We start from the raw sequence: 26,698 nt of genomic DNA, 5'->3' as shown, positions 1-26,698 counted from the left end.
AGCGCTGCAGCACTGCGTCTACCAGCAGCATCCAGTAGACATACAGTGACATGGACAAAAGGCAAGAAACGATTTTTTTCCCTTTTCTTTCACGTGGGGGGCGGGGGGGGGAGAGATTGACGACATATACCCTGAATCACCCAGCACAATGTTTTTGACCCTTCAGGCATTAGGAGCTCAGCCAAGAATGCAAATAGTTTTTGGAGACTGCAGGAACTATGGGATAGCTCAAGTCCTCAGTCCCCCCTCCCTCCATGAGTGTCCATTTGATTCTTTGGCTTTCCGTTACGCTTGTCATGCAGCACTGTGTTAAGTCCCTGCTGTGGCCTCTATCATAGCCTTGGAGTTTTTTTCAAATGCTTTGACATTTAGCCTTTTGGAACGGAGTTCTGATAGAACAGATTCATCTCCCCATACAGAGATCAGATTCAGTATCTCCCATACGGTCCATGCTGGAGCTCTTTTTGGATTCTGGGACTGCATGGTCACCTATGCTGATCAGCGCTCCGTGCTGGGCAAACAAGAAATGAAATTCAAAAGTTCGCAGGGCTTTTCCTGTCTATCTGGCCAGTGCATCCGAGTTCAGATTGCTGTCCAGAGTGGTCACAATGGTACACTGTGGGATAGCGCCCGGAGGCCAATACCATCAAATTGCGGCCACATTAACCCTAATCTGAAATGGCAATACCAATTTCAGCGCTACTCCCCTCGTTGGGGAGGATTACAGATACCACTATTAAGAGCCCTTTATATTGATATAAAGGGCTTCATTGTGTGGACGGGTACAGGGTTAATGTGGTTCAACGCTGCTAAATTCGATATAAACTCGTAGTATAGACTAGGCCTGAGAACCTGGTAAGAGTCTTCAAATATGTTAAGGGCTGTTAGAAAGAGGACGCTGATCCATTGTTCTCCACGTCCACTGACGGTAGGACAAGAAGTAATCAGCATATCGCAGTCAGGCATATTTAGTTTAGATATTAGGAAAATCTTTCCAACTATAAGGCTAATTAATCTCTGGACTAGGCTTCTATGGGAGGCCATGGCATCCAGATACCACTGGAAGTTTTGAGAACAGGTTGAACAAATGCCTGCCAGGGATGGTCTCAGTATCTTTGGTCCTGCCTCAGTGCAGAGGGATGGACTTGAAGATCTCTCAAGGTCCTTGCCAGCCTGCATTTATACTGTTAAAAGACCAGGAAAAACCTGATGTGTGGGGCTGGGCAGATAATCCTACATCTGACTGCAGAGGGATTTTTCCACCTTCCCCTGAAGTATCTGCTATTGGCCAATGTTAAAGAGAGGATACTGGACCAGCTCAGTTCTCAAACTGTGGGTCAGGACCCCAAAGTGGGTCGTAACCCCATTTGAATGGGGTTGCCAGGGCTATTGTTAGACTTGCTAGAACCCGGGGCCAAAGCCCAAGGACTTCAGCCCTGGGTGGTGGGGCTCAGACTACAGGGCCTCCGACTCAGGTGGCAGGGCTTGGGTAGGTTCAGGCTTTGGTCCCCCCTCCTGGGGTTGTGTGGTGATTTTTGTTGTCAGAAGGGGGTCAGGGTGCAATGAAGTTTGAAAACCCTGGGACTAGCTGGACCTTTGGTCTGATTTAATATGGCAAGTCACATGATAAAAGGCAGAGAGCAGAGGGAGAGGCCTTGAGTTTGCAGCTGTAGCTTCTGACAGTTCATTATGGCATTGCCGGTACTACCAAGAGCCTCACATTGCACCAGAGCTTTGAGGAGCTAATGCTGCTTGGAAGGGGGAGGGCTAGCAGCCATCTCCTGTACCACACTGGGAAACAAGGTTAAGCTTTAAGACTCACAATCATCATAGTCAGCATTCTGTGCCAAGAACACGAGTGGGCTTATGCTCCTGCTGCACAATAAGACCTCCTTCAAGACTAATTTCCAGCCTGTTTTTCTCCCACACTGGAAAAGGCACTAAGGGATTGAGGCACCTAACTCCCACTGAAATAATTAGAGAATTGGGCACCTATCTTTGAGGATCGGGGCCTAAGTCTGACACACTCTCTAGTACCTTCTTAGCAGAGGGCTACTCTTAGCTTCGAGCCAGCTACTCCTGCTGACTGGCTGACAGAGAGGTAGAGGTTGCACCCAGCTAGGCCCAAGTCCAAATCCATAATTTCTCCTTGGCACGGTGGTGCCAGGAAAATTTAAGGTCAGTTTTAATATAAGTGGCCAACCTCTTCCAGCCAGAAAGCAGGGGGCTGGGCCTGAATTCAAAATAAAACAGGAGATCATACTGAATGGGAAGAGTATGATTAGCTGTGACCAGCACCTGTGGCAGAGCCTGCTGTGAACCTGACTGCTTGGGAATTGAAAAGAAGGTTTATTTACTCTGTAGTCATTAAATTTCTATTACAGCAGAAACAGTGTCATTAGCCCCATTTGCCTCAATTATAATCAGATTCTCTAGTGAAAAAATACACTAAAAACAGAGCAGTTTGTCTGGGTGGGAATTATATGGGTGGGAAACAAGAGCAATGGTGTTTATTGCTTAACAGGCAGGAATTAATGCAGATGGTGAGTGCAGATGTTTTACTGAGAAACAGGTTACTGCATAATTAAGTTTAGTATCAGAAGAGAGGGTAACACACCTCACAAGGTACTGAAAATTAACAGCTCAATGCCAAAAGCCTGCACACTAAGTGCAGCAGTGTTGAAAATACTAACAATTATAGAAGGGGTGGCAGTGATGGCAGCAATATTTGAAGATGACAAAGTTATTTAGGTTAGTCAAGTCCAGAGATGGAGGAACGTCACAGGTTCTAACCTAGGTTAGTGGGCAACGCAATATCAGATGAAGTTCAACATTGATAAATACAAATTAGTGCATGTGTGTGTGTGTGTGTGAGTAAAATGAACTACTCATAACTCTAAGTAACTTAAATCTAGTATCAACTCAGGAAAAGGACCTGGGCATCCCTGGGGCCAGCTCAATGAAGACTGCCTTTCTGAATCAGAGCCATAGTCCCCCCCATCCAATATCTTGTCTCTGACTGGGGCCAGCACCAGGTGCTTCCAAGGAAGCTGCAAGAAACACATTAGGCAGATCTGAGATGATCAGCCCCCTCTCCTTAAATCTACTAATCTCTTTTCTCAGAGATATGTTTCAGGCCTTAAGCCAAAGGTTTAATATCTCTTTCAAGATTGTTAACTATTGTAATGATAGGAGTACTTGTGGCACCTTAGAGACTAACCAATTTATTTGAGCATAAGCTTTCGTGGGCTACAGCCCACTTCTTCGGATGCATAGAATGGAACATATACTGAGGATAAAAAAAAAAAAAAATTCCCTCTCACCCCTATGGGTGGTATGTGTCTTCCTCAACCTCGGGTCCTCTACCAGAGGCCTGGGAGTTATGAGGGTTTGCGCAGTATCTTAGCTGTTCCTAGCACTGCCACTCTTCTGGAAGAGAGCTCTGATGTTGTTCCTGGATCTGTTGGAGCCACTCACCCAGCTTAGGAGTCACAGCCCCGAGGGCTCTACACACTGGGACCACTTTGGCTTCACTTCCACATCCTCTCGAGTTCCTCTTTCAGGCCTGGTACTTCTCCAGCTTCTCATATTCCTTCTTCCTGATGTTGCTGTCACTTGGCACTGCATATCTATCACCACCGCTGTCTTCTGCTCTTGTCCTTCAATTACCACGATGTCTGTTGTTGGCCAGTACCTGCCTGTCCGTCTGGATCTGGAAGTCCCACAGATCTTTGCCTGGCTATTCCACACAACCTTCTGTGGAATCTCCCATCTGGTCTTGGGAGGTCTACCCATATTGCGCTGTGCAAGATGTGTCCTGACACAATGCCAGCCACTTGTTGTGCCGTTCAGTGTATTGCGTTCCTTGGCTGCATTACGAGTCCCTGCCCATATGTGTTGACTGTTCTGAGGCCTCTCTGCACAGTCTGCCCTGGGTCTCTCTCTAGTAGGCGTTAGACCCGCTCTCAAATGACTTTGCGTGCTCAGCTGCCTGTTCCTGTTGCTAGCTATAGATAAGTAGCCGTTTCAACTACACACCCTCCGAGCCACTGTGTCCCATGTCAGCTCACCTTCAGCTATCTGTCATGGTAAAACACGCGTCCCGATGGATAGAGGGCTCTTGCTCGCACCATGGGCACTCCACTTCTCTTGGCTTCTCTCCATGTCTCTGCTGCACAGCAGATTCAGCGATTCTCTCACAGCCATAGCTCTTGGGGCCACTCTTACTGATGTACTTCCTGGATGTTCCGGGTTCACCGAGGAGCGGGATGGCCTGACGCTCTCACCACAACGCCCGCCCGCCTACTCTATACAGGACTGGGTAATTGAGCACGTTCATGGGATGTGACCTTGGGGCATGAAACCGGTCCCGTGACATTGTTTGAGGAGCTTCGGTGTATTACCGCACTCGGCAGCTGCCATTGCCTCTTTACCAGCTCATTATTACCGCGCAGGGTATCTGAATGACCGGCAGGGGTACCTTTGATTGGCGTGGAATCTTGTTCTTCCTGCACGGACTGGATCTTCGGACCTGTCTTATTCCTTGGTGATACTTGGAGTGTTTGCTTGTCTTCCTTGCCTCCTCATCGTGGTTTCCATGTGACTGTGGGGATGCCAGGTACCTGTAGTCTGGTCTGTATGTCTGCTATTGGCCCGCTGGTCAGTTCCACCCATCAGTTCTTGACTACCTTCCTCTCTCTCAACTTACATGTCCGGCACAACTTCTCCATCCGATGACATCCCGATACCTCACTGTAGATTCCGCGTCAGGGATAGCGAGTCGAGTCTCGTTCATCTCTTAGCATACAGCTTTGATGTCATCCATGTAGAGAAGGTGGCTGATGGTAAGTTCCACTCCTGAACCTGTACCCGTATCCAGTCCTTGTGATTATCATGGCTGAGGGGGTTAAGCTAATGCAGAACACAGCAGCGGGGACATGCATACCTCGGATATGCCACATTCTGATGGCCACTTGTGCAAGCTGCCTTGATTGATTTCTAGTGTTGGTCTTCCATAGTCCGCATTGGAGTTCTTGAGAGAATGTCCTTAGTGTCCTGTTTGACTCTGTATACGCCAAGATATTCTACAGATCTCACGTGTGCGGCATTGAGTCATAGGCTTTCCTAAAAGTCAATCCAGGCTGTGCTCAGATTGGTTTGTCTAGACTTGAGTCTTGGGCGACTGCTCTATCTATGAAGCAAACTTGGTTGTTTTGAGCCTCTGGTGGTTGTTCCCTATGCCTTCTGAGCTGTGCTCATTACTGGCCCATGTGTCTGTAAGTTGGCAGCTAATTGATGCCTGATAGGACTTTCCATGTTGTGGGAGGCAGGTTTTGGTCCGGTCTAGTTGGACGGATTTTGTCCTTGCACGGAGGGTCCTTTCATGAATCCAGCACTGTCACTTCTTCGTGTTAGCCAGTTGGGGACTGCGCTAGTCAGCTGTTCATTGTGCTGCTAGGCGTCATGCACTGCTTGTTAGTTTCTTTTAGCCATAGGTGATGGATCATGTCTGTTCCACGTGCTGTCCAGCTCTCATGTTCTTGACGCCGCTTGTGGATGCTTCTACTTGATGGTGACTGGTTACTGTTTCTGGGAGAGAGTGCTGTGCTCTTTCTCAGGTCTGCAAGCCACTTGCACGGTGTTTGATCTTTCTCTTCTCCCATATGTTCTTTCCAGTACTGTTCAGTTCGCTGCTGGTGGCTTGTGTTATTGTGTTTTGCACTTGCAGTTGGGAGTACACCTTGGATGGTTCTTTGGAGATAACAGGGCATTTATTTTTGAGCCTCTGCTTCTCTAGTGTATTCCTTAGCCTGGTAGCTAGTGCTGGGAGCCTTATGTTTAGCAGTCTCTTAGGGTTCAGATGGAGTCAGGTCCTTGTATTTTTTTCAGTAGCTAGATCTTATCCTTATCTCTACACCTTTGTAGTTCCACCACTGACTAACTTCTCTCCTAGTCGCCTTGATTCTTATCCCCAACTCTATTTTCCAGGGTTGGTACATAGCTGTTGTCTTCGTTGATCGTGTAGCCAAGCTCCTCTCCAAGGATACAGAGCTGTACTATACCAGTTCATTGGTTTGAGTTATGGTGTAGTTAGGGATTTCATGAGGCTCTTATTGGCAATCTTCTAACTACTATCTGATGGTACTTCTCCACTGAGACTGGTAATCGCGTCTCAAGGATTACTGTAGCTAGTTTTCTTCCATGATCTTTGCCTCATATCAGCTGCTGTGTCTCAATGGAGGGGTGCAGTGAAGTTTCAGTTCAGGTGTGGGCTGCACATCCACTTGTCTTTCCAGGCTCTTGAGTCTGGATGTAATTGGAAGTGGTCTATCTCAAGCTGTGACAGCAGGCTTCCTCTTTACTATGTTGAAGCGTTGGTAACTAGCTGTTTCTCATAGTGTGGATTAGTCTTTGTCATTCCACAGCCCCCTCAACGTTTCATAATATCCCCTCATCATTAGGTCTTACTGTTGTAGAGATTCCATCAATTCCAGTTCTTTGTTCTCGTCCATTGAATGGTTTGTTCCAGTGTAGAGCCCACTTATCGTCAGATTGTCCTGTTCCTCACATCTGGCGCGGACCTTGTTAATCCAGGTGACGTCCGAGCGCATGACTCTCCTAGTTCGTGTCACTCTCACATTTGAGGTAGGCAGGTGAAGCGTTAGGGGTCTTTTGCCCAAGGACCCCTACTGGAAAGTTGTGGTTACACAACCGGGATTTTTGAACCACCATCTCTCGTATCCAAAGAGCAGTCTCCCGTATCAAAGGTGCGGCTCTTAATAACCCTATGCATCCAGGTCCTTATAATATATATATAAACACACACACCAACAATACATACACACACACACACTTACAGGAAGCCAATGGAAAGGGAGAGCTGGTCTACCAACTCAGAAGGCCAATTAGTAAGGAAAAAAACTTTTGACGTGATAATCAAGATAGCCCAGTACAGACAGTTTGATAAGAAGTGTGAGAATACTTACAAGGGGAGATAGATTCAATGTTTGTAATGGCTCAGCCATTCCCAGTCCCTATTCAAACCTAAGCTGATTGTATCTAGTTTGCATATCAATTCCAGCTCAGTAATTTCTCCTCTGAGTCTGTTTTTCTGAAGCTTTTCTGTTGCAAAATTGCCACCTGCAGGTCTGTCATTGAATGACCAGACAGGTTAAAGTGTTCTCCTTCTGGTTTTTGAGTGTCATGATTCCTGATGTTAGATTTGTGTCCATTAATTCTTTTGCATAGAGACTGTCTCGTTTGGCCAATGTACATGGCAAAGGAGCATTGCTGGCACATATCACATTGGTAGATATGCAGGTGAATGAGCCCCTGATGGTGTGGCTGATGTGATTAGGTCTTATGATGATGTCACTTGAATAGATATGTGGACAGAGTTAGCATCAGGCTTTGTTGCAAGGATAGGTTCCTGGGTTAGTTTTTGTTCAGTGATGTGTGGTTGCTGGTGAGTCTTTGCTTCAGGTTGGGGGGTTGTCTGTAAGCGAGGACAGGTCTGTCCCCCAAGATCTGTGAGAGTAAGGGATCATCTTTCAGGATAGGTTGTAGATCTTTGATGATGCGCTGGAGAGGTTTTAATTGGGGGCTTAAGGTGACAGCTATTGGTGTTCTGTTATTTTCTTTGTTGGGCCTGTCTTGTAGGAGGTGACTTCTGGGTACTCATCTGGCTCTGTTTGTACTAGGCTATCTTGATTATCACATCAAAAGTTTTTTTTCTTACTGAATGGGCCTCTCAGAGTTGGTAAGACAGCTCCCACCTTTTCATGCTTTCTGTATGTGTACATATATCTCCTCAATATATGTTCCATTTATGCATCTGAAGAAGTGGGCTATAGTCCATGAAAGCTTATGCTTAAATAAATGTGTTAGTCTCTAAGGTGCCACAAGTACTCCTGTTCTTTTTGTGGATACAGACTAACACAGCTGCTACTCTGAAATCTGTTATTGTAATGATAGATATTCTTATCTCTATAAATGACCAATCCCTTTTTAAGTCTTCCTAATTTTTTGGCCTCAATGACACCCTGTGGCAATGAGTTCTACAGTAATTGTTCCGAGAAGACCTCTACTCAACATGCATTGTGGGGTGGGGGGGGGGGGGGGAACAAAGGCTGCATGAAGAAGGGGATAGAGAATAATACACAACAATGTTATATAAATGTATGGTTCATCTGGATTCTGTGCAGTTCTGGTCTTCCCATCTCAGTAAGTATACTGCAGAGGGTTCAGAGATGAGGGATGAGAATGGTTAGCAGCCTAGAAATACTCTGACATGTACAGACATTGAAAAGACTGGGCTTGTTTAACTTGAAAAGTAGACAAATAAGAGGGAACATGATAAAAGCATATAGAACAATGGTCCAGGGAAGGTAATTAGGACTAACGGCAGTTCCTAGTCTTATAACACAAGAACAAGAGGACATTCAATTACATTTAAAAGCGGCAAATTCAAAACTGAAAATACTTTTTCATACAACAGGTAACTAGACAAACTCACTGCCACAGAATATTGTTGAGGCCATGCATTTAGAGATTCAAAAAGAGAGACTGAACATTTATATGGATAAAAATATCTAAAATGATATTAGTTAATGCTAACAAAAAGGCCTAAGAAGGGATTTAAGCCATATGCTTCAGTGCTTAAACCAATCTCTAACAATCAGAGGCTAACAGGAGACTTTTATGGAGACACATTATCCTACACATGCGTATAGTGAGGTTTCTTACACCTTCCCCTGAAGCATCTGGTGTTGACCATTATCTGAGATAAGACACAGGACTAGATGGACTATGAATCTGATCCAGTATGGCATTTCTATACAAAATAAAACAACAGTTTGGCTGCAGCCTGAAGTAAAAAAAAGTCATACGAGTGGGCAGGAGTATATTTAAAATTGTCTCTTAGAGGTAGAGTTTGCATAGCTTTGGTGGGAAAGGGGGGGAATACTTGGCTAAGTGGAGACAGGCAGGAGTTTATTAGGGCTTTTTTAAAAGGCATTCTTTCAAGACAACAACCTGGAAATCTTCCTTCAACAAATTAAAATCAGTCAGGACTCAAACTCTGGCAAGGTGTAAAAACAAGAAGCCAAAAACATTAAGTTAAAAAATAAAACCTCCTAAATTTAAGGGAAGCAAGGCTGCGCATGTGCCTACAAGTACCCCATAAACCAGAGAATGTACTGAGCAGAGAAAATAAGCAAACTTACTGTAGGAGCCAACAGGGAAATGCTTATTCCAAAACAAGTTTTCATGAGAAAATCAGACTTTTTTTTTTTTTAATAGCTGAACAATTTTCTGAATGAAGGGGCACAATCACCAAGAACATCTAGTACTGAACCCAAGATTCTGAAGAAGATAAAATGTAAAATAGCTGTACTAGTAAGAGATGCAATATCCTTAAACAGTAGCTGTCTTTGGACCCTGAAAGATGACAAGATATGGTTTGTACATAGTATAGAGACAAGGGAAATAATTGGCATCAGCTGGGCAAATCTCAGCTCAGTTCTAACAGCTGAATGAAGGCTACAAGAACACAATGTGTGGATAACATGAGTGGGTCAAACCAGCACACTTGTAGGAGTTCTTTGAAAAGTTAATCAGCAGATAAAGGTAACATGGGACAGGTTAACTTACATGACTTTAAAAAAGCTGGTAAGTCTTTTATGAGATGCACTTTAAGGGAAAAATAACCACAACATAATGGGAAATATAGTATCAGATTTAAGTCATAGGAAATGCTGTCACTGTGAATGGCTGCCCCTCAATTTCTTCCCAGAAGAGAGGGGGTCCTGGAGTTCAGTACTAGGGTTCCTGCCTACCTACTCAAGCAGGGGAACGTGGTGCCTGGATTCCTGGCTCATCTTTCCTCCCTACCCACTCTTAAAGCCAAGTCTGCTGCAGTACTGATCAGGGCTCATCTCTGTGCAGGAAAGAGCTGATCACCAGGGGACCACACCCATGACATCCTCCTATAAGCATAAAATAGCTCAACTTGGTCTTGATACTGGACCCAGATGGAACCATTTCCTTATCCCTTTCCACGCTGGAGGACATAAACTGGTTTTCAGCCAGATCTGTAAGCACAACACGGGTCTCACTGGAGTGATGTTGATGGACAAGAAGCATTTTGAGGAGCTGGTGAACTCTGCCCACTTGCTCAGATGATGGCAAATACCAGTGCTTCACAAATTTTACTGGTAATCTGGGAATCTTACCAGACTTCATTGTTGTTCTTGGAGTCCCAGGTAGCAGCAGAGTAAAGAAATATATCTTTACCTTGTTAGTGGCCAAAAGACACTGTTTTCCCTTTCAATTCAGTCATCTTTGTCATCACTCTAGGCAACACTGCTGCAATATGCTCTTGGTAGGGGTTAATGCTGATGGACACATAGAAATGAAGATTACTTACCAGTTGCTGAAGTTCTTCACACAGTCTTTGCAAATCCACACTTGCAGGATTAAGTTGCCTGAATTGTGAGCTTCTGGAGAGCAGTGTCCAACCCAGAGCCACTCTCTCCTCCCTCCCAGTGTGGCTCTGAGGGTGTAAAGGGGAGTGGCCAGTTTTATCTAGTAATTCAGGAATTGTTGCCCTCAGAACATGGTCAAAGTGAGCAGGCAGTGTTAATGTGCAGAGTTCATTTAAAGGAACTGCCTGAATGAAAAATCAGCTCTGGATGCCAGGTCTAAAACATCAGACCTTCCTCTTCCCTAGACCAAGCCTCTATGAGGGGGGAAAAAAAAGCTACATCACTTCCTAAACTTTCTGGCTGCCTCACCCAGAAGGTGAATGTGCACTGCATTGCCCTCAGAATCTGAAAGCATCCTTCAGCAGAGGCAGGAATTCCTTGCAGGCTAGACCCACTCTAGATAATTATGTGATGACTGGTCTCCTCCTGCTGAGGTCCAGGGATTATGAACTAATGCAGGTGAGGCCTCCATACTAGATGATCAGCAAAGAACAAAATAAATCTTGACAATGGTATTGGTCCATTACTAGACAGAAATGGCAAAATTACCAACAGTAATGCAGAAAAGGCAGAGGTGTTCAATAAATATTTGTTCTGTATTTGGGAAAAACTGATGATTGCAGTCATACCACATGACACTAATTCTGTTCACTAGTATCTCTGGAGATTGTAAACAGAAAGTACTAAGGTTAGACATTTTTAAATCAGCAGGTCCAGATAACTTGCATCCAAGAGTTTTTAAAAGAGCTGAGAGACTTGCTGGACTGTTAAAGCTCCAGAAGACTGGAAGAAAGCAAGTGTCATACCAATACACATCTACCTCAACATAACGCTGTCTTCGGGAGCAAAAAAATCTTACCACGTTATATCGAACTTGCTTTGATCCACTAGAGTGCGCACCCCCCTTCCCAAGCACTGCTTTACTGCATTATATCTGAATTTGTGTTATATCAGGTCACATTATATCGACGTAGAGGTGTATTTAAAAAGGATAAACTGAATGACCTAGGTAATTACAGATCTGTCAGCCTGACATCAAGATAATGGAACAGCTGATGCAGTACTCTAATAAAGCAAGAAAGGAGGGTAAAATAATTAATGCAAATCAACATGGGTGTATGGAAAATAGATTCGGCCAAGCTAACTGGATTTTTTTTAAATGAGATAAGTTTGGTTGATAAAAGCAGTAGTGTTGACGTCATACACTTAAGACTTCTGTAGGGTGTTTAACTAGGTAACATTTTGACCAAAAAAGTAGAATGATATAAAATTAACACAGCACACACTAAATGGATTTAAAAACTGGCTAACTGATAGGTCTCAAAATATAATTGGAAATGGGGAATCCTCATGAAGTGGGTGCTTCTAGAGGGGTCTTGCCAGAATTGGTTCTTGCCCCAACACTATTTAATAATTTTTATTAATGACCTAGAAGAAAACAAAACCATCACTCATTTTGTAGATGGACAAAAAATTGGGGGGAAATGGTAATTAATGAAGAGGACAAGTCACTGATTCACAGCAATCTGGATCACTTGGTAAACTGGGCACAAGTAAACAATATGCTTTCTAATATGGCTAAATGCAACTGCATGGACCTAGGAACAAAGAATGTAACCCATACTTATAAAATGGGGGACTATCCTGGGAAGTAGCGATTGAAAACATTTTGGGGGTCATGGTGAATAACGAGCTGGACATAAGCTCACCCATCCTGGGATGCATACACAGAGGAATCTAGAGTAGAAGTTATTTTACTTCTGTATTTGAAACTGGTACAACTGCACATGCCTATCAAATGTGGTATATCTGATCCAGTGAACTGTCCCAACTATGTGGGTGAAACCAGACAGCCACCACACTCTGAAATGAACTCACACAGAAAATTGAAAAAAGACAAAAACCATCACCACCTGCAGGTGAACACTTTTCACAAAGGTATCATTCTATGTCTGATGTATCAGTTCTCATCCTGAAAGGAAACCTACATAGCACTTTCAAAAGACAAGCCTGGGAGCTGAAATTTATTATTTAGCTAGACACTAAAAATCATGGATTGAACAGAGACACTGGATTTATGGCTTCTTACAACCTTCTGTAATTCATTAACCCACCCTCCTGCCCCTTTTGGTCTTATGACCGTAGAGGTGTTAATGGTCCAGACTACTTTCAATGGTCTCTTACAATATGTGCTAACTACTTACGCTAAACAATCTCTTCCACCTTGCATTTCGTTGCTATGCTGCAAATACCTTTTTAAGACCTGAAGAACAGCTCTGTGTGGCTCAAAAGATTGTCTCTATCACACACAGAAGGTGGTCCAATAAAAGATATTGCTTCACCCAATTTGTCTAATCTCTCTCTACAACTGCATTGCATACTGGAATACTGTGTACAGTTGTGGTGTTCACAATTCAAGAAAGATACTGATAAACTGGAGATGGTTTAGAGAATAGCCATGAGAATGATTAAAAAGGATTAGAAAACATGCATTATAGTAATAGACTCCGGGAGCTCAGTCTACTCAGCTAAACAAAGAGAAGCTTAAGGAGTGACTTGATTACAGTCTATAAGTATCTGCATGAGGAACAAATATTTAATAATGGGCTTGTCAGTCTAGAAAGGAAAGGTCTAACACAACCCAATAGCTGGAAGTTGAAGCCAGGCAAATTCAGACTGGAACTAAGGTGTACATTTTTGACAATGTCAGTAATTAATCACTGGAACAATGTACCAAGGGTGACAGTGGCTTCTCTATCATTAACAATTTTTAAATCAAGGTTGGATGTTTTTCTAAAAGCTCTAGTCTTGGAATTATTTTGGGGAAGTTCTATGGCCTGTCTTATACAGGAAGTCAGACTAGATCACATTAGTCTCTTCTGGCTTTGGAATCTATGAATCTGAAAGTCTGCAATTATGTACCTGGTAGTAATCTTGAAAAGTATGCTGTGTTCTTATGCACACAGGTTGATTTTGGCTTGTCAGAAGCAAAAAAATCCTTCTCTAATGTCCTGCTCCTTGGATGGCCTCTTAATAAAAGCCATTTCTTTCAGCATAAGTTAACAATGTAAGCCCAGTTGTAGCATCTCCAGCCACCATTCTTATTTTGAGCTGTCAGCAGCAGAGAGACCCCTAATGAAACTAAACATCAGCATCCAGCATGAGCTCTGAAGTCATCCTGTCCTTAACATTCCACCTAATGCACAGCACCCTTGGAAATTATCCCACAACTGGTCTCTTCTGCTGTTTCTTCTCAGTGAAGTGCATAACAATCCCATTATTGATTTTCCTGACATTTCCCATGACTGCTCCCCACCTTGCTTTAAAAGGAATTCAAATGAGAATAAAGCTATCTCAGAAAGAAACATACCACAGCGGAATTTTGGCCTCTAGTTGAGTAGCTGCCACTGGATGTATCCTTCTAATCTCCACGACAGGGCTGGCTTGTGAGTAAGATGAACTTTGAGCAGTGCTATGTCCCTTTCCCTGCCATCCTCTCACACCCTGTTTTTGTTCCTGTACTCTTAGAAAAAGGTTAGCCAGTCTAGCCCTTATCTTACATTATTACTGTGGTGAAGGGAAAGGTCACAACAGCTGACTCCACTGCTTGAGCAGTCCGTTTTCCTAAGACATCTTTCTCCTGCTTCTGCAGTTCAGTAACAGGCAAACAAGCAGAGAAGCAGCATTGCACAAATTATCAGATTACCTAGACATTTGATCTTGCCTTTGCTACACACACTGTGAAGTTAGAAACTCTAGGTATTGATCACACCACATGGTACCTGTTTCAGTGCTATGCAGAGAGGTGGGACAGATCAGCTGTAACTAAGGCTACGTCTACACTACGCGCCGTTTCGGTGCGTTAAAATCGATTGCTCGGGGTTCGATATATCGCATCTGGTCTAGACGGGATATATCGAACCCAGAGCGTGCTTAGATCGATTCCGGAACTCCACCAAAACAAACGGAGTTCCGGATTCGACATGGCGAGCCACGCACATCGATCCCGCGTGGTGAAGACGGGTGAGTAAATCGATTTTAGATATTCGATTTCAGCTACGCTATTCTCGTAGCTGAAATTGCGTATCTAAAATCGATTTTCGCGCGTAGTCTAGACGGGGCCAAAGACACAAGACCCTATTGTCCCATCAGTAGGGTGCAGAGGAAAGATTAGGCAGCTTTCCAGTCAATTCAACTACACAGCATTGCAGGACCTCAAATACCTACCAAGCCAAGGTAACCCAAGAGAAATCAGTGACAAAACTACTGCATCAGTTCAAATAAAAACATCTTAGCAGCACATGATGTAGCTGCAGAACCTAATCTCTCTACTATGGTTAGAAACTGGAATTGTCATATTACATCTACTCCAGTACCAGGTGTTTTTGAAAAAGGTGCAAGAAGCACTGCAATAATGGTTATGGAACAGCCTGAGCCAGGAAAGGCTTCTTGATAGCCACCCTATTAATGGAGGTTGGTTTATACCCTGAAACAATATACCCTGGGAATTCTGTGATTAGTTAAGTAGGTTTATCATAATTTCAAGCTTCTAGTTACTGAAGCAAAATCATTGCAAACAGTGTACTGGCACTCGAGACAACAACAGTTTCAATCTCCTACCCCCATTAGGGCTAGTCATTTGGAACTGTCCTGATTCCATCTCCCTTCTTATTTAACAGCTCTGGCAAGTTACACATGGTCTCATGTTGCCCACTCACCTTCTCCCCAGCAAAAAGGATCCCTTGCTGAAGCAACCTGTTTGCTTCCCAGACAGCAAAACGGAGCAAGGAGCTTGAGACTTCAGGATACAGCATCTCACAATACTCATATCTCCAGTTTCCACCACATCTTAACAAGAGAAAAAGCTTCCACTAGCTCTGTGTCGGAAGCAGGAACAGCAGTTCCGCTCTTCCTATTTCCACCTTACCGAAGAGTCTGAAGAGATCGGAAAGGGACAGACTTCAGTGAATTCCCCAAGCGTGGCCTCTGAAGTTGAGATTGGAAGGCTCCAACCAACTCAAAATTCTACAAACAAAATGCCAACTATGCCAATGTAGGAATGACCCCGGGCCCACAGGCCTGGATACCTTATTATTGAGGCATTTTGTTCTTGTCTGCAAGCTGGGCACACCCGGTTTCTTATCACAGGAACTTGGCTTTCCTCCATCCTCCCCTGTACTTTCACACAGACGGCCCCGTTTGCATCTGGCAGTGTTTTGTAACTTCCCCCTCTGCTGCTTCCCACAGGACTGCCGTGTCCGCAGCTGGGGCTGTTTTTGCGCAAGTTTGCTATGCTGTTGAGCTCGTGATGGAAGATTTTTGTAAGAATCTTGATTGTGTTTGTGCAATTGCGCATGTGTAATCTTAGATAATAAAAGAGGCAGGTGAACTCAGAAAAGCAGCTTTTTCACCTCCTCAGTTACCCTGAAACTTGGTGTCGAGTCTTTCCTTCATCTGGCGCCAAACGTGGGGCCCGAGCAACTTGGAACAGGGGTCTTAGGCGGTGACCTGAAGGCCTTTCGCTCACCACGCCCGGCAAGGGTTACAGACGCGTCATTCATCCAGGCTCTTGGATCCCGGTGAGTATGGGAGCTTCCTTATCAGCAACGCAGCTAAGGCATAGGGATGACTTGTCTTATTTGCTCCGTAAGCTCATCATAAATGCAGTGTTAAAGAGCTTTCTGCTATGCTTCAGCTTAATAGGGGAACAATGTCCTTGGTATCCGGAGGGCGGGACCCTCCGATTTATCGGACTGGGAAAAAATTTGGCCGTACGTTGCATGCTGAACCTAGGGCACCGATTGAGGTGCTGCACTCCTGGCATCTCTGCAGGGATGCGGTGGAGCACTTTGCCCTCCAGAGGCTCAATCGCTGCTTGAATGTAGTCCTCCAGCAGCCTTGCCTACTATTCTCCCCTCTGCGCCTGTTCCTAAGCCTAAACCTAGTAGTAACCCCCCTGTACCTGCCCCGCTCCTCTCGCGGAACAACCCTTTGCTCCTCAATGCCCAGGGCCACCTTTGCCAGTCCCCGTGACACTGGCACCTTCCTGTAACGGCACCGCAGCAAACTGCAATTCAAAAGATGGTGGCTGCAGCTAAGTCGTCCCCTGATTTATCAGCCTCAGAATTTGCCGACCTGACGGCTGTGTGCCCTGTAACCTGGACTGCAGGAGAATTGGAATGCTGATGGAAATGCTACTTCATTGGGCACTTGGGCTGCACTACCGTTCTCGGTTAGTGAGGGAAATCCGTAAAGCCATTAACGAATTTGGGTTAACCAGCACCTATGTTAAGGGACTTATTGAGGGTCTAGGAACTGGGTTATGCCCTGGTACCTTTGACTGGAAAATCACTTATGAAAATGTTGCTTAACCTGGTCAGTATGTGATTTGGTTAAGCGAGTTTCGTCAGATGGCCGAGTATCAGGCTCAAGTCCCAGCCCAATATTACCGAGGGTGGGTGTTTGATCATTTGGCCGGGGAAGGGGAGTGGGCGACGCCAGAACAGCAAAAGTCGCTACCCTGCAGACATTATCCCCCTCATTACAGCTTGTGCCCAGCATGCCTTTAAAAAGGTACCCATGGCAGGAAAGCCAACTAAAAGCTTTGCCTCCATTCGTCAGGGGGCTACAGAAATCGTTTTAGATTTTAGCAGTCGCCTGCAGGAGCCATAAATCGTCAGGTTGACAACCCCGGATGCTGCGCAGGAATTCTGTTTGAAATGTATGGCCATATGAGCAGGCTAATGAGGATTGCAAAAAAGCATTACAGGCAGCTTCTGCTACTACAAAATCTTACACTCGACAGACATGCTGCTGCGTGCCTGCCAGAATGTTGGATCTCAGACTCATAAGGCGGGTCTTTGGCAGCTGCCTTAACCGGGGAAACAGGACAGGAAAGAATTGTTTTAAGTGTGGGAAGCCAGGACATTTCCAGCGGGAGTGTCGGTCGTGCCAATATTAAATCAGACAAAAGACCGTCCAAAAAGTGTCCGAAGTGCCAAAAGAGGGATATCATGGGCCAATCAGTGTCGCAGCAGCAGGAGATCTGAGAACCTCGGAAACTGGAGGGCGGGTCAACCCCAGACCCAGGGACAAAAGGGGCGTTCCCTCTGCAATCCGATCCCACGGAGCAGCCAAGCCAGTAAATCAGCTACGAGCTGCTACAGCAGGCAGCGCTGGGTTGGATTTGATTATGCAGCAGGATACTAGATTTCACTCTCCCTGGTGAAGTACATGTAGTTGAAACACAGGCTAAGGGACCTCTTCCGGCAGGAATGGTAGGTCTTGTACTCCAAATGATCCCATGCGGGTCGAAAGGGATTTTTTGTAATCCCAGGGGTAATTGATGCAGACTATCAGGGGATTATCAAGGGCAAGTTTGGACAAATCTCCCTCAGACACTGCCCAGATCAATCTGTTGCTCAGCTCATTTTAGTGCCTTATTCAGTTCCTGGAGCGGTACAGCAGGAAAGAGGGATGCCGCTTTGTTCTACCTTAATAGGACTGACCACCACGGCTCACTGGCACCGGCCTACGTTGGCATTAAATGTAAATGGTCGCGTTTTCCTTGGTCTTCTGCTGTTGACACAGGAGCCGACGTGACTGTCATTCGCCAGCAGGAGTGGCCGTCTTCCTGGCCTCTGAGCCCCAAAAAGAGTTGTGGGGCGTAGGAGGGAATCAGGCAGCAAGGCGAAGTCTCTCCTGGCTTTCAGTGTACTCCAAAGAGAAGGTAGTAGCGACTATATGTCCATTTATAATGCACCTGCCCATTAATATCTGGGGCAGAGATTTGTTGGAGAGAAACTTGATGCCACCATTGAATTAAATCTGTAGTCATGGGAACCACGTTGCCTCTTACGTGGTTATCAACGAACCCTGTATGGGTGGAGCAGTGGCCGCTACCTAGAGAGAAATTGGGACATTTGCATGCCCTTGTTGCAGAGCAGCTTGCAGCGGGCATATAGAGTATTCCACTAGCCCCTGGAATACACCGGTTTTTGTAATACAGAAAAAGTCAGGAGGAGTGGAGATTATTGCATGATTTAAGGGAAATTAATAAATGTATATTCAGCCCATGGGCCCTCTTCAGTTTGGTCTCCCAAATCCAAATTTGATTCCCTAATTCTTATCACAATGTGTGTTATTGATCTTAAGGATTGTTTTTTTTCACAATTCCCCTTGCTAAAGCAGACAGGGAAAATTGCATTTACCAGTGTGCCGGTCTATAATCATGCCCAACCGACACAACGGTATCAATGGAAGGTTTTTGCCCCAGGTTGCTAAATTCCCAACGCTATATGTCAACACTTTGTTGATCTGGCTTTGCGCGCGATTTTCGCGTAACACACCCGGAGTTAGAGATTTATCATTATATGGATGACATTTGCTGGCTGGAGTTGTTGTTGATGACCTTGTTTTACAGGCATTAGAACAACACTTGCGTTTTGTTTGGCCTCCGAATATAGTTGCCCCAGAGAAGGTTCAAAGGGAAGCACCGTTTTTATATCTTAGGGCATACAAATGCCCTATCCACTTATGCCTCTCCGGTAGCCCCTGAAGTAGATGCTTCCCACACTCCCTTTGACACTGGTGGGAGTTGCAACGAATTGGAGGGGGCACCTAAATTGAGATTAGGCCTTTTTTTTAAACTGGGCCCACAGATTGTTTTACAACGACCCTGTTTCAGCTATTGAAAGGACCCAAACATCCAACTGATGTAATTCAAATTACTCCAGCTCTCTACAAGCTTGTGTTGACAAGTTGAACTGTGGCTTTTAGCTGATGTATTTTGTTATCGATCGGCCTCACGAGCTTGGGCCCTTTAAATTTAGTTCTGTTACAGACTGGCCCACTACCCCTACAGGGGTGTATATGTTGACAAGGAGAAAAATTTCTGTGTATATTATTGAATATGGATGATGTATTTGCCTTCTCGCAGGCCTATCCCCCCACGGAATATATAATCATATACACATGGATGCCTTGGCCGATTGCTTCATGTTCAGAAATAAGCTCGGCATCGAACTTTGCAGTTAACTGGGTTTGATCTTTTTAGGGGTCTGTCCTTCCATCACCCGGGATGAAATTTCACTATTTACAGCAAACACTCCCTTGTTTGGCAGATAGCCTTTTGTGATTATGTAGGAGAACTATTGCATATAATTCCCCCAAGGATCCTCGTTTAGTAATTGTAAAAACAGGTTCCGCTATACACTCAAATCCAGTGCTTTCCCCTGTACCCTTACAAGCCCGATTACCTCGTGTTACTGAACTGGTTCCCCACACGTGGGGTTGTAGCCTACCAGCACCCTGATACTAATGCGAATGGCAGACTCGGTTTACCTTGCCTCAAAGTCAGCCCAACGATCAGAGATTGCAGCAGTCATTTTGGCTTTTCGGCTTTTTTGTGATCAACCATTTAATTTAATAGTTGATACTGTTTATGTTTATTAGTTATTGGATCACCTTCCACATTCTTTATTAACCCTCACTTGATGCTGATTTGTTGTCTCTGTTTTCGCTTACCTATGATTACAATATGTTAATTATCTCGACGACATCACTTGGTGTATTTGGCTGTCATGTCAGTGAGCCACACCGCTCTTTCCAGACATGCTCACCAAGGCAATGCTTATGCTGATTCAGCATTATAAACAACTACGGATGCATTCCTTGTTTTCTGATCCATTAGTTGATAGTCATGCCTTTTTTCATCAATCTGCTAAGGTTTGGCTAAATCAATTTAATTTGCCGTGCTCCCCTCAAGCTCAGCAAATTGTTCGGTCTTGCCCTCACTGTGCCATGATCCCTGTAGCCTTCCCTATGCGGTTAATCCCAGGGGACAGAGGCTAACCAGTTGTGGCAGATGGATGTCACCATGGTTTCTTCCTTTAAGCTCTGTAATCATGTTCATTAATTGGTTGATACCCTTTTCAGGATTTATCTGGGCTACAGCCCAGCGCGGCAGTGAAACATTTACCCAGGTCAGCAATCACGTTTTGCATTGTATTGCAGTCATGGGGAGACCGAGGGAAATTGAAAAACTGATAATGCTCCGTGCTTATGTTTCTGCGACAATTTTCGGATTTTTGTTCTCAATGGCAAATTCAATTGTCACAGGGTATTCCCTATAATTCTAACTGGCCAGGCTATTGTGGAATGGGCTAACCCCTCCTTCAAAAGACACTTTTGGAAAAACAAATTAAAGCAGGGGAAACCTTAGGACCGTAAGGGATTGTACCAGCAGAAATTATACATTTTGTATTTACTTTGAATTATTTAACCTTGAATTCAGATTCTTACTGCCCTGCAGACTCGCCATTTTAAAACTTCAGTGCCATGGAACGACCCTTGGTATATATCGACAGTCTGCCGGATCCTGCAGTGGAAGGGCCCAGTGCCGCTTATAAATGGGACGAGGGTATGTTCTGTTTCCACTGATACAGGTCCCAGTGTTGGGTACCAGCACGGTGCGTAAACCATGCGGTGAGGTATGGCGTGGCACCAAGGCCTGAAGAACCGATCCGATCCGAACTTTCCAACTGAATGTTGGGGGAGGGAGACTCAGGGACTGCGCCTGACAGGCGCCGGCAGCGACCTGAATCACCTGCATGCCGTCCAGTGACTTTTGGTGGCTACTGATTTTGACTTGGCTGAGAACGGGCCTTTGATATTGCATAATTGGGATTTGCTGGACTTGTGGGGCTGTTGCTGTTTTATTCAGTGCCTTCCTTCCTTGTATCAATGCTGTACAGCCTACTTGGTCCTCAACAGCCAAAGCTATAAGGCTGTCTGCTGACGACGTGGCACGGTCTTGAGAAGACAGTTGAGGGGTACCAGACCCGCAGTTTATTAGAATGAAACAAGGGGAGTAGGAATGACCCCCGGCCCACAGGCCTGGATACCTTATTATTGAGTATTTTGTTCTGTCTGCAAGCTGGGCACACCCGATTTCTTAAATCACAGAACTTGGCTTTCCTCCATCCTCCCCTGTACTTTCACACCGACGCCCCGTTTGCCATCATGGCAAGTGTTTTTGTAACTTCCCCCCCTCTGCTGCTTCCCAACAGGACTGCCGTGTCTGCAGCTTGGGGCTGTTTTTGCAACTTGCTATGCTGTTGAGCTCGTGATGGAAATGATTTTTGTAAAGAATCTTGATTTGTGCTGTGCAATTGCGCATGTGTAATCTTAGATAATAAAAGAGGCAGGTGAACTCAGAAAAGGAGCTTTTTCACCTCCTCAGTTACCCTGAAACTTGGTGTCGAGTCTTTCCTTCATGCCAAGGATAATGCTGTTGGAGAACTCTCAAGGGTTAGACAGTTTCTGCATGTTGTGGATGAAGATAGCAATGCAATTTTGCTCCAGTGACTGCTCATGTGCCTCAGTCTGAATGTACCCAGAAGCTTTATTCAGGAACAGAAGAGACTGCACACAAAATAAAAAAAAGGCTTAAAATCCACTTTAATAATGCATTCCTGTAACATTCCTCAGGCAAACTCAAACTTGTTAGTGGGACGATTACAGCTCGTGTTCAAACAGTTTACACTAAACAAAAATCTTGTAGTTCTACACAACAGACAAGCAAGATTAAGGTTATACAAACAATAGTTTCAGTTAAGTCTTCAGCATGAGATACAGTATCTTTGTCCAATAGATTGTACTTTACTACCAGTAAAAATAAACAGCGGTACAACACATATCAAAGATCCATTCAATCAAGAGCCTTCCAGCCATTCAGGCTGCATATGACGGTCCACTACTTTAAAGAAATAAATGGTTCAGGGAAAAAGTAAAAACTACAAATTAAAAAACATAAAACCCTCCTGGTTTCACTACATGATGGGTCATTTGGAGCTATATAAAATTTACACAGCCGCTGAGGGCTGCAAAAGATCCAAGTGCTGCCTTAGTTCTCCAGAGACTTGCCTGTGCTCTCAAAGGACGAATGCTAATACTCCGATTGTATCTAAATTCGTCTCAGGACTGCAGCTGCATGTAGGAAACATGGAATGGTAAAGGCATCAGGGTTCTATCAGGTCTTACTTTTACTGCACAGCTACTGAAGCCTCCCAGCATCCACTTTTCACATTGAAATTATAGGAATGCACCATATTAAATTTACTAAAACCTTTACCAGTCAGTCAGACTGCACTCCCCTTTTCCTAGAGTGGCTTTGCCAAAGCAGGCCCTAATTAAAACTACCATGAAGAGTCACCCCCAAGTAGAACTCTATGCGGCCTGCCAAGATTCCTTTCCTCTTTGGGGGGTTGGTAGGGGGTAGCTTAATCCTGTTAGTATCGACGACGTTTGTTAGGGCCAAAGTCCCCCCCAGGATTTCCTCTGTTGAAGCCAGGCGGGTTTCCTCCCATAGCTCCAAGTCCTTCCATTGCGCTGCCCTGGCCAAAGCGATCAGTGGGCGGTGGTGGTGTCTTGTACAGGGCGAGAGCACAGAAGAGGCAGAAAGGAGAAAAGCTTAAGTTAGAAGCAATTCCAGTCCACCTGGGTCTGATCAGGACTCCGCAAAACCAAGTGACTACCAACTCAAGTCATTAAGTAACTGGAAAGCAGTGAGTTCAGAATCTTCCCTACTCCATGAATATAGAGCAAACTCTTAATTCCAGATTTACTGAGGGGAGTGCCCCAAGCCAAGACTGGACTGACAGGGACGTGATCTCAGATAACTAAGTACCACAGGAACAAAGTCAGTTTCCCCACAGAATTCAGGGCCAAGCATACTGGAAAATAGCAACACAAACCCGTAGACTAATGCCCTGTAGTGGACTGCCTGAGTAATGCAGTCTGGGATCCTGAGAATTTCACAATTCCACCATACTCCCCCAAAACTGAACACCATTCCTGGACACCCGGCCCCAATCATCGTTCAAACTACAAATGAGGGTGATCAAGGGTTTGGAACCCTGACACACGTTGCCAGTGTTGCTGAGGATTTTACACAACTAGGGGTAGTAAAATGGAAGCCCCTTGGACTTTCCATGCAGAAGAGAAAGGGTCTGGAACTGCCATGGTCTTGTCCTGCAGGCCACATTCTCACAGGCTCTACTTGAGGGAAGGATTGGAACCACTGTCAGTGCCAGGAATGGGTCAATGCAGGACCTGCTCCTTATCAGACCAGGCAGCTGCTATGGGATACAGGGCTCCATTAACTCCCAGCACCAACATGGAGCCAAAATAAGCAGGGTTGGCTTCCAAAGCAGCCTATAAAAGCCTCCTGGCCCCTAGAAGTCACATTCCTCCCCACCCCACCTCCACCAGAGACAATATTTGTCCTCCTTTTCAACGGTGTGCCTAGACTCCCCTCCTTTCACTCTCTTGCCTATCCCTTTCACATTTCCCTCCCCTCACTGAATCCATCGTCTCCCCATCATCCAATCCACCAATCTCCCTGCCTCTTTACCCACACAAACTTGAAACACTAACGTTATCACAAAAGAACTGAAGAAGTCTCAGATAATATATGCTACATTGGCAACTACAGTAACTACATGATCTTATTTTGGTAACCTTTGTCCTATCTCTCCCATCCCCTGGCCTGCTTCCCCCAATGGCCACTAGTCTATAGCTTAGACTGTTAAACTTTCTGAAGCAGTCTCTCATTTGGTATGCAAAATCCCTGGAACACTTTAGACATCAAATATTTACTCAGCTGCTATGCTCATGCTGCAGATGTGATACTGTGCCTCAGGCAAGAGTAGAGCTCTGTGGAGCAGATGGGAGAGAAATATCGAGGGAAGGGTCTCATCAAAACCAGATTCTTTAAAAACTAATCTAGTTCAGCCCTCTTAAGAGTCATCACCATTCCCACTCCATTACCTTCTTAAGACTAAAAGCAGCAGCGTCCAGTGGCACCTTATAGACTAACAGACATTGGAGCATGAGCTTTCGTGGTGAATACCCACTTCGTCGGATGCATGTAGTGGCACTGATACTTCCTAAACCTAAATTACTCACACAACCTTTGTTAAAGAAACCCCAAACATTTGAAAGCTTAGAATTGAAGTGAAGACATGCAACAACCTTAACTTTGCTTCTACAGCAACCTAGCTTTCATTTCTTTGTTCCTTGCATCATTTTTATAAGGGCTTTAAGTAGTCCACATACACTGGCGGTGGCTCTTAATAGGCAAATATATTGCCTTGATACAACTTGCAAACGTAGTATCAAAAATATGCAATAACAAGCACTGGTTTTATACATGGTTTCAAAGTAAATAGGATGCTTTTTCACTATACTAAATCACAATCTTTTCATTAAAGTACTGTAATTTCATAATCTGGCCTAGGTGGTATGCATATGTAGATATACTAGCTCTAATCCTATAGCGCCTACTTGGTGGTCCAGTGAATCTTAAAGAGTGGAGGAATAGCTATATTTAGTATGCTATTTGTTCAGTTAGCATTTAAGAAGTGAATATATAGACTGGTTTCATTATGTGTGGACATAACGGCAAAAGTTGGTATCGCCACTGCATGATTCAGAGTAAAGCATTCAAGTTTGTGGTGACTGCTGAGGTAAAGCGTGTGGATGGATGACTGCCTTATTTGCTTTTCTTGTGGCCTTGCTGCTGGAGCAGTTAGGCTGCGGGTTTCTTTTAAGCAGAGCCTTAATTCTGGATTTCTAATTGATGGATCTGTTAACCTTCTGGTACTGACAGATATTCAACGTTAAGAGTTTTTATCTGACATTTCCTTTGGGTTTTTGCATTTTGAAACTGCTTAAAATGATACTGACGGAAAGCAAGGAGCAAGATAGCCGAAGAGCTCCTAAACTTTATAGGGCATTTAGGGAGAGGCGGGGAGGAGAAAAGGCAAAAGAACTATGAGGGGCTATGAAGCCCCAATGATCCCTCCATTTATTCCCACTTACAGGGAAGTGTGGGGAACAGAATGAAAATTCCCCAGCATCCACTGCAGAGGAAAAAGACACCAGTGGAAAGGACAAAAGGAGATACTGCCATAGGCAAGATAGTACCATTCACAAAATTGACTGCTGGTGATGGGAAGTTCTCATTTTTCTCCCAATTCTTCCTCCCCATCTCAAAATAGTCACAACAAAAAGCCTTCATGAACCATGGTTTCTCATCTGGAAGGCTCTTTGCAAGGAAACGCTACCATTTAGGCAGGGAAAAATAAGCAAGCCTAGGTCTCCTCCAGTCATTTAATGGCCAGACTTTCAGAAGAGCTCAGCAACCCACACTGTTTTCATTTTAGGGGGATTCTCCATGGCTCTCAATGGGAACTGCTAGGTAGAAAGCTCTTGAAAATTTGAATTGTATAGTCTGCCAGAACCCAGATTCCCAGTTCAATGAAATTTTCCAAATATACCCTTCCCTATGTAAAAGATCTGTCATGTGCAAAAACTGTTACTGAGATCTTTCAAATACATTTTAGGGTAAGTTATTTTTGAGGTACAATATGACAGAAAAAAGTGTTAGGAATTCTGACTGAGTTACTTCAGATTGGGGCAACAAGTTCCATGCTGGCCACATATCATATGTTAACACTGACCCCTGAGGATTTGCGAGGGGGCCAAAAAGCAGGTCTATGATGTAAAGCAAGTCTCAGCCTTAACAACAGAAACTACTAACTGAGTCTCCACAGCTGGCCCCACGCTGCTCTTTAAAAGGGTTCAAAAAAGAGAGTAGCTAGAAAAATAATGCTGCAGATACATTACCATTCCCATGGCTCCATCAGGCATCATAGCTCCAGGACCAGCTGCTGGAGGTGCACCGGCTGGGACAGTGGTGGCACCCATAGCCCCTCTATTGTTCATACCAATGGCACCTAAGAGAGAGATCTGAAGAATATTACTGGCAGAGACATAAGGGAATTGGGGGACACGTCTTACAGTAGCGGGACAAGACCTACGCAAGTTTCCCGCTGTGTTCTATCCCAGAGAGGGAGTCCTAACATGTCAGGCTGCCATGCATTTATCAGATACAATGGTGAACCAAGCCTAACTTCCCTTGCACTCAAAACTCAAATCAACCCAAAAAGCACAGATAACTGACGGCCATAAACATCACATTTCAGCATCTATTAACCATCTGTAGCGAGGGGGGTCCCCTCCCCCATGCTCCTGAGACAGGGAATAGGCTAGGAACCCTGCAGTCCCCGGCAGAGGCCCGGCCGCCTATCCCCACCCCCAGGAAGTCAAGGGGCGGGACCGGAAGTTCAAGGCACCCTCTGCCTGTTCCC

The 26,698-nt window shown here is 44.8% G+C and overlaps 1 protein-coding gene across 4 annotated transcripts in view; it reads right to left on the bottom strand.

Annotated features, from left to right (window-relative positions):
* NONO (non-POU domain containing octamer binding) overlaps nucleotides 1–26,698 on the bottom strand; it is a 60,416-nt gene that overhangs the window by 13,850 nt on the left and 19,868 nt on the right. For 2 of the 4 annotated variants that reach the window (XM_032794892.2, XM_032794893.2), the window contains exons 10-11: nucleotides 26,175–26,284; nucleotides 21,921–22,912 (exon numbers count right to left, since the gene is read on the bottom strand). In XM_032794892.2, coding sequence (XP_032650783.1) covers nucleotides 22,775–22,912; nucleotides 26,175–26,284 — 248 coding nt within the window. In that variant the 3' untranslated portion in view covers nucleotides 21,921–22,774. Of the gene's footprint in view, nucleotides 1–21,920; nucleotides 22,913–26,174; nucleotides 26,285–26,698 lie in introns of those variants that run through there. The other 2 variants (XM_032794894.1, XM_075068934.1) reach the window with 1 other exon arrangement.

This window comes from Chelonoidis abingdonii, chromosome 8 (assembly GCF_003597395.2).
Source record: "Chelonoidis abingdonii isolate Lonesome George chromosome 8, CheloAbing_2.0, whole genome shotgun sequence".
NCBI classification, from domain to species: domain Eukaryota; kingdom Metazoa; phylum Chordata; order Testudines; family Testudinidae; genus Chelonoidis; species Chelonoidis abingdonii.
The sequence above is the reverse complement of the archived record's forward strand: the minus strand, read 5'-3'. Positions and strand labels throughout refer to the sequence as shown.